We start from the raw sequence: 8852 nt of genomic DNA on the forward strand, positions 1-8852 counted from the left end.
TATACATTCACCTTGGATCTCAGTTTTTGTGGAGGTTTTTTTTTGTTGTTTGTTGGGGTTTTTTTAAACACATTTCTCATACTAGAATCAGCCATGCCATATACAAGAATCAAAAATAACTTTCCTACACCTATTGCCCTATGTCATCACATTACAAGCACATGCTGAACAGAGCCCCTGCAGTGACCACTAAATTCTTCGGTGCTGTCCCTCTATCTGACAGCACAGCTTACATTCCTCACTCCTAAGCTCTGCATTTGCATGAATCTTCTTTGAACACCCAGATAACCCAAGCCATTCTGTACCAGTGGAAATGAAAAATGATGAGTTATTGTTGGAGCTAGTAATTATCCCCATGGAGATGCAACAGGGAAAACCCAATTCCATTACAATTCCCCAATGGCAACTTTTGCAATACAACTGTTTTGTGGGTTTTAAACAATTTACTAGGTATTTTATTGCCAGTACTAATTTTTGTGTGTGTGTGTGTGTGTGTTGTAATATTCTGTGAGAAATTACTTTATCAAGACAATTTGTTAACAGAAAATTTGACAGAGCCTGCTTTCCCTTAAATTGTGCTAACAAGCTTTAAGATTTTGTCTTTACATGAAGTGAATCCTCATAACTTTTTCCAATTATTTTACCTGGAGTTGACAGCAGGATGCCCAGATTAATGCTATCTGCATCCACCCATTCACCTTATTAAAATATTGGTGCTCTGAGCTTTTGAATAAGACCTCAGAAAATAGGAGTATGGAATATTTTTATATGGCAAGTACATCAACATATCCTACCCTACCTTTTCTCCAGTTTCATGAAAAAGCACAACCTGCACCTACCAGAAGTCAAGTTCTGTACTGAGAAGGGCAAAAATTTCCTCCACACCATTCCAGAAAGCAGCAGACCCCTGAAGCATGAAATTAATATAAACAGAGCAAAAACCAGGTGGGATACAATCTCTTTTAAAGCTCCTTTGTTATCCAATGCCCTAAATATCCAAGGACTTACTGCACTAGCTTCACTTTCAGTCACCACGAACTTCCCTACTGGATCACAAAATCTCTTCTGCAGGTCTAGGAAGTGCCTCCTGAGAACAATTTAGCCTCCTCACTATTACTACATGGTTAAGGAGGCTGTGCCAGCATTTCACTCCCAAGAAGCCCTCCTAAAACTTCCAATCCAAAATTGTTCAAGGTGAATGTGTGTCCAAACAAATGGCACATCCCAACTCCAGAAATGCCTTGCCTAGGTAATAGATTACAGAAAACCCCAAACCAAAATGAACCTATCCTCAGGCTTGCAAACACCATCTCAAGTTCTTCTCACCTCACTTGTGCTAACAGCTGTGTTAATTTGTTATATGTTATTTCTCCCTAAACCCATAGTCAGATTTTAAGCAACACATTTAAAAGTTAGATGGTAACAATGAAGGATAAGCAGGAATAAGAGATCACTGTGGGGTATATTGCCGGGGAAAAAAAAAGTATACCTGTGATGAATATCACCATGGAAATTGAATTTTCTCATCTCTTCAGGCTTATAAACATCTGGGGCAATTCTATGATCCTTAAACTGATCCTGTTTCTTATTCATCATAGAGAATAGACCAGGGAATTGTGTCCAATTAAGAAGCACAAATGTTTGCTCCATGTCTACTGCTGACATCTAAATTCTAATACTACTTTATAGCAGGAAACAGAAAAACATTTCAGAGCCATTTGAGATCTTAGACTTATTATGATACCATACACCTAACGTATTGCCACTGAAGTTGATTTGGAAACAGACTTTCCAAGTGAAACAGAGAATATAAGGGATAATTAGGAAACACATAGGTAACATATCCTGTTTAGCTTTTCAGAGAGTGTCTGTTCTCAATTATGAATTTTTAAAATGGGAATCAAACTGAACATTGAAAGTAGTTACTAGCTACAGGAAAAAAAAAAAATAAGAGTGGGAAGAAAGCACTCTCAGCTCACAGTTGTAAGCACCTAACAGTAAAGTTACTAACTGCAACTTCACTTTCGGGAAATCACATGGACCTGAAGATACTATTTTTGTCAACCTTCAAGTTGTCTCACCTCCAACCAGCAACTGCCCAAATACACTGTTACACACCGACAGGACAATCCTTTAAATGCAGGGGGCTTTTCTTTGTGTTGTACCCATCCTGCATTTTACACCCCCCGATCTGTAAGTGAGCCAAGTATGGAATGGGGAACACGTGCTGCTATAAGAGGTAACACAATCAGCCTAACAAGGAATGACTGTGGAGACAGCACACCAACCACTTCTTTCTTTCACATTCAACTCGTGCTGCAGAAACTTAGATAAAAGACATAACATGGGAGCCAAAAGCAGGTCTTTAAAAAAACCTGAACAGCCACCCAACCCCACAATTTCCCACTCCCACCAGGGCAATACTTGTCCTTTTAAATGCCAAGCTGAAGGAGAAGCAGTTAGTATGAGAAACGGAGTAGGCTGGTAACATTAGAAGAAACACTTTGCCACAAGAGCAAAAAGAACTTCAGGAATTGCACCACCGAGACTTCAGTGGGAAAGCACCAAGTATTGCTGCAAGAGTGTCTTTACACTACCAGAGTAAAAACAACGTTCACAAAATCTGTCGCAGAAAATGTAAGGTCTGCTTTCTACCACCCCAACACTTTCAAAGTTAAATTTCCCATAGCGGCTCTAATTATTCCCTGATACACGGCAACTGTTCTGTTGCTGTTTCTTAAAACAAATACGATACAGATCATTTTTAAAAGGTCATTTAACCACGTAAGGACACCATTATTTTAAGGCTTGTTTACTGCGCAAGCACACGCAGCTTCAGGAAGAGTTAATTTAATTTGTAGCTCCACATGCACTTGTGCTGCAAATGAGTAAATGCTGAATGGTCTATAAATACCTTTACTACCACGGATTTGGTTTCTTTCCAGGACTAAGCAAAAAGAGCCCGGGCACCTGAAACTTTATCTTTATCCTCTGGGGGAGCGTTACAGCCGCTTCCATTTACAGCTTTAACGACCTGCCCCGCTAACGCGAGCGGCACAACCTTCCCGCCCATTTACCACAGCCCAAGATGGGGGACACCCGGGGGGGGACGACGACGCACGGCGACACTCGCGTGTTGCCAGAGGGACACGAACGTCGCTCCTGTCACACCGAGATGCGCGATTCGCCCAGCGAGCGAACCCCTTCAACGCAGCACAGCGCAAGGAAAAGTTGAGATAATAAAAAAATAATTTTAAAAAGCTCACTGCCGCCCCCGCCGGGGCTGCCCTCAGCCCGCCTCCCTCCGCGCTGCCGCCCCGCCGGCGAGCCCCCCCCCCCCCCCCTTCCCCTCCCGCCCCTCAGCGAGCCCCGCGGCCGCCGTGAGGAGACGAGCGCGGAACGGCGCCTACCCGACCGGCTGCGGATGATATCGCGGAACTCATCGGCGGCGGCTTCGTCCCCCCCGGCGGCGGCGGCAGCGGGACCGGGGCGTCCCGCCTCAGCCATGCCCGAGGAGCGCGGGGCTGAGGAGGGAAAGAAGGAGGCAGGCGGGGGAGCAGCGGCCGGGGTGAGGGCGGAGGGAGCCGGGGACGGGCCGGGACAGGTGCGGAGCGGAGCCGCCCGCCCTGAAATAGCGCCGGGGCGGCGGCTCCGGCCTTCCCCCCCCCCCGCCGCCGCCGCCCCCGCCCCGCGCGGTCGATGAGGAGAGGAGCAATTAGCGAGCAAATGGCCCCACGCGGGGCAGGGATGAGTGAGCAGCCCCCACCGCACCGCCTGCGCGGTACCGGGGGGGGGGACGACACACGGATGGGGACTGAGGCACCGTGTCGCTGTGGGGTGGCGGGGAAGGGGGTCAACTTTTTTTTGGGGGGGGCCGTACAGCTGTTACATGGCCGCTCGGGCAGTGCTGGTCCCCGCGGAGGACTCCCCCGGCAGAGTCCCCGGCGGGGCGGCGGGGCTGGGAGCCCGGTGTCGGGGAACAAATGGAGCAGAGTTGGTCGTCGTCCCCCTCTTTATCATCCGTCCTTGGAGGGGTAAAGGTCCTGCACACCTAATCGGGCACTGCTGCGAAGCCACCTCAGTGATAGCCCGTTGATAGCTGCAGGCTTGTCAAATTTTTCATCCGTCTTTAGGAAAAAAGGACACGGAAAACATTTCCCCTCGTGTTTGATACGGAAGAGGGGCAGCTTAGTCCCCTGTCATCCCAGTCAAGGGACAAAACGCTTCCCGCTGGCATTGCTTCCTCGCCCCCTTCCATTAAACGATAATTTGGTCGGTTGCCTCCAGCCCACCTTTATTCCTTTCCCTTCAGTTTTATTTCCACACTGACGTTCAGGACTTGCCTTTTATGCTCGGTTTCCCTCACCTCACCAGGCCCCCAAGTAGCTTGCACCACCTCATGGGGGAAGCAACCAGGCACAGGGAATAAATGTGTTGGGATGTATTTAAATACCCGCTCTCCCTGTGACAGAAATCCAAGCTCTTAAAAACTGTGCCTTAAAATATGGACACTAAGAAGACAGATAATTGCCTATTTTTATTTGTAAGTTTATAGGACAACAATGTGGCATATTTAATACAAATTCAGCCTAACTCCTTCTCAGCTTTTAACACCAATTCATAGATAATTCATAAACAGATGGAGAGGGACAGGAAATTAAAGATAAGCTGTACAAAGGATGTATGCTTTCACTTGTACTTTGCGTAGATAAAGGACTTGAATCTCCATGTATGCCAGAGTATATCAGAAGAAATGTACTTGTCTGAAGATAGCAGTGTTAAATAGAATAAAACTAGGTAAGAAAACCAGGTCAGAGACAAACAACAGTTAGAGGAAGACTTTTTATAGGCAGCAAGGCACATGCTGGTAGTCAGAACCTGAGGAAAGGGGCTTGTCCCCATGTGAAGCAGTGGGGCACACCCTCCACACAAGTGGTGTTTCATGGCTGGGTTCTACCCTCTTGTCATTTGTAAAGAGTCTTATGAGATGAAGTAAGTGGGAAGTTTTGCACAGTCTGATATTTGCAAAAGTATCTTTCAGCTTGCTTTGTGATGATCAGTGTTTATTACTCCAACAAAGTGAGTGGGAAAAGAATGAAGTATTGCCAGCCTTAAATAATAAAAAAGCATTACTCAGACTCAGAAAAGGCATGAAATTGTCCTCGGATTATTCAGGGTAGAGATATCGTATTTCTTTGTCCATATTCCCATTTTCAATTCCCTCTGGTCACCCCTGGTGTGTGCCAACTCTGAGTTCCAGTGATGCAATTTTGGCTCCCACCACAGGGGTTCTTGCTAGAAAACCTGACTGAGATCAAATTGCAGGCTGGGTTACAGCACTACAGCTAGCGAGGAGAGTCTGCAGTTTCTCCTCCAATAGCACCATTCTGTTTAATACCCTGTTATCGCCCACCCTCAAGTTTTTCCCAAGCTATCAGCTAGATTCTCCCCGTCCCACGGCAATCCAGACATTCGGTAATTTGTGTCTGTCTCCCTACATCTTGTTTGCTCAATCTCTGCCTCTCATTTTTAAGTGGACTTTCTTTTTGCATTCTGGGGCTTTAGGGAAGATATAGCAGTTTGCACATGCCTTCCTCTCCCCCATAATATGCATAGCATTGCAGGATTTAAAATGGGATTCATGCGCTCCTCAACAGCTGATCCAGAGCTTCCCATACGTTGTCTGTTCTGTCTTTAAAACCCACGTGGGGAGACAGTATAGCTGCTTCCCTCTTCTTATTCCAGCTCATCATCTGTCTGTTCCCGAGGGAAAAATGGAGGGAAGATAATTTTGCCTCTTTATGGCCAAGTTCTGATCACTGTTCTTCCATAAGAGGAATGTAGAAGGAAGCCAATTGAGACAGAAACGAAAATTTCATGACTGACACTTCTGTCACTCCAGACTACCTGTATCAGTAGCCAAAATCTCATTACTGTAATTTGACGACAGTAGGAGCACTATCTTAACTAAATGCTGAATCTGTTCTACTTTGTTTTACAGATCCAGCAAGACTGTATGCAGAACTTCGATGCTAGAAGTCTTAGCAGATTTGGTTAACTTTACAAGCAGGCGTAGTCCCTTAGTGTGCAGTACCTCAGGTTTTCGGGCTAAGTAAGAAATCTGCATCCCAGTTCTGCAAACAGTAGCTGGTACACCCATACACACACACACACACGCGCGCGCGCATATATGTTTGCAGCACTGCTGTTTGTTAAGTTTTGAGAGTCTCCAGTAAGAATTCCCTGCTTTCTGCAGTATTTTATACGGCATTTGTTATCATTCTGCTTATGGGTCTTGTTTCCCCACAAACAGAATTCTGGTTTGAAACAGAGCAGGTCTCCAGGAAGCTGATGTAATCACAAAACTTTCTTAAGTATTTAAACGTCTGAAGTCCAAATCAAGGTAAGACGCTAAAGCAACATGTATTACATTCTTTTGATAAAGTTATTCCACAATGTTAATAACAGAAAAAAAAGGCTTTATACACTTCTTTCCCAGGACAATTATTCTAAACATGAAGAGATTTTTCTACTGAGGCCCCTAAATATCACAGTAAATGTCTTTGTCAAGTCACAACAGCCAAATAGTGAAGAGATTTGTTTGCGATATTTTATCATATGCATCTGAAATTATTCTCACTGATTTGAGCAATAGTACACTTGTGTTTTAAGCTCAGATGCAGAGCAGGGCTCTTAAAAGATCACGTTGATGCCTGTAGCGATGCAGAAACTACATTCAACACACTCTGTAAATTCTGAAAAATGTCAAACCTTTGAACCATACTTGAAACTACCATTTCTGAAACTTAGGAACAGTTTTTTTAAAACTGTGTTTAAAAAAAAAAAGTAATATCTGCTGGTTTTGTGAGCCAATCTTCAACATGTAACTGAAAATCTTGCTCTTTGGGCATACATACATGTGTGCACATACTTACATGTATGTATGCATGTGTGTATATACATGCATATGTAGCATGTACTTTGTTTGTTACTTAGGGATGAAGAGAATATGTTCAGGATCAATGATGCTAAACACTAACTGGCAACTATTCCTAGTTGATTTCTGTTCCAGAAAGCAAATTTCACTTAGTTTATAGTCACCCATGGAAAACATCTCATCTGTGTTTGTAATTTATGCTATTAAAACAATTTGATTAGTTGTTTGTCAAAAGCTGGGGCTGGTTAATTCAAATACTAGGGAGGCCTTCAGTTAGATGTTATGTTTTAGGATGAACAATATATTTTAGTGCCATATTTGAATATTATTAAAAGCCCATTTCAGCAAACTATTGACTCAATAATAGACTCTAAAATATGCTCAGAGTCTGAGGTTAGCAGTGCTGGGTGACAAATTATCTTCCCTTAGAGGCATATCTATGCTTTGATTCCACTGAAATATACTGGGTTTTTTTAGGTGCGTGTTCAAAGACAGACTTGTTGCTTGTCATGTTGAGGTGGCTGCTCATTGTCAACTACGAGTTGGAACAAACATTTGCCTGTTCAAAATTAGACTTTATCCACCATTTTCATTAATATATCTAACATAATAAGTACTAAAATATGACCAAAAGCTTATATGGGAAGAAGTCCTGACTTTCAGGTTGGTAATTGTATTCCTTGTGAGAGAAGGTCCAAAAATTTAGGAGAATTTTAGTATTCTGGATTAAGTTTTTTTTAAAATGCTACAAAATCATGCATGCCTTTTCCAATAGTTCACGTTACATTGTGGCTTTGCTAGGCCATTTGGAATACTTCAGAACTTTTTCTGCAGCTTGATTAAGCTACGTAAGGGAGCTGTTGGTAAAAGTCAAACTCAATCTAGAAAAACACTCTCTCCCCTAAAAAAAAAAAGTTATTATTTATTCTGCCCACAGTGCATGACCCATCCCATATTAAAACCAGTTCATTGGCTATGTAGGATTCCGATACTCACATTATCTTTTAATTATTTTATAAATCAAAATGAATAAACAATCAGTCAGAAAAAATACATAAAAGCTTTCCTTGTGATAATTTATGCTTTAAAATGATTGCTTTGAAGCAAAAAGGATTTGTGGCTGTGTTACAGACTTCAACTGTTGTAACTAATTTATGGCAACTCCCTCATCTAACAAGAATCAAATAGTATAAATGGAAAATGAGACTCTACTAGTACTGAAAATAAAGAGGTAATTTCTTTCCATCTTTCATAACTGCTATTCAAGACTGTATATAGTTTTTTGTCACAGCTGATTAAAAAGCTTGTTTTTCATCTTAGAATTAGTTTTATAATCTGTTCAAGCAAAACTGAAAGTCAGCACTCTAAATACAGTAAAAAAACTGAAAGCTTATTTACTGATAAGTACTTACTAAATTGGTGACCTGCTTACCTCCTGGGAACACAAATGCTAGTACAAACTGCAGAAAATCTTGTCACGGCCTTCCTCATGAAACTACTTGTGATGGATAGTCTTATGCCTTTTTTTCTGCATTTTTTTCTGCTATGGTGTTTGTAAAATTGAAGATTTATTATAAAGCTATACATATAAAACAGTGCTGTGAAATGCTTACTTTAGATTTGATTTTTAGTGTACTTAATTCTTGAGAAAAATGTATGCTGGGTCTTTAATAAAAAGGCCTTTAAGTAACTGAAACTAAATAAAAATAAATGCCAAAAAGAATTATTTATTGCACAATGACGTATCCTGTATTAAAGCCCTTCCACTAAAAAGTTACAAAATAACCTCTCAGTTACAGCACTCATAACCATATTTACAAAGGCAATCAGCATTGCCTCATGCATAGACTTAAGCACTCTCTGTGAAGTAGTGCCTAATTACATTTTCATAGCTATCATTAGGCATCTTTTGGCT

General features: G+C 42.3%; 1 protein-coding gene across 1 annotated transcript in view; it reads right to left on the minus strand.

The window, feature by feature from the left end:
• The window catches only part of DMD (dystrophin), a 1317358-nt gene extending 1313785 nt beyond the window's left edge, over positions 1-3573 (minus strand). Inside the window, exon 1 of the mRNA XM_052795054.1 lies at positions 3411-3573. Within this exon, the coding sequence (XP_052651014.1) occupies positions 3411-3507 (97 nt within the window). The 5' untranslated portion in view covers positions 3508-3573. The remainder of the gene's footprint in view (positions 1-3410) is intronic.
• Between the last annotated feature and the right edge of the window lie 5279 nt (positions 3574-8852).

Source organism: Harpia harpyja, chromosome 8 (assembly GCF_026419915.1).
Source record: "Harpia harpyja isolate bHarHar1 chromosome 8, bHarHar1 primary haplotype, whole genome shotgun sequence".
In the NCBI taxonomy this organism is placed as follows: Eukaryota; Metazoa; Chordata; class Aves; order Accipitriformes; family Accipitridae; genus Harpia; species Harpia harpyja.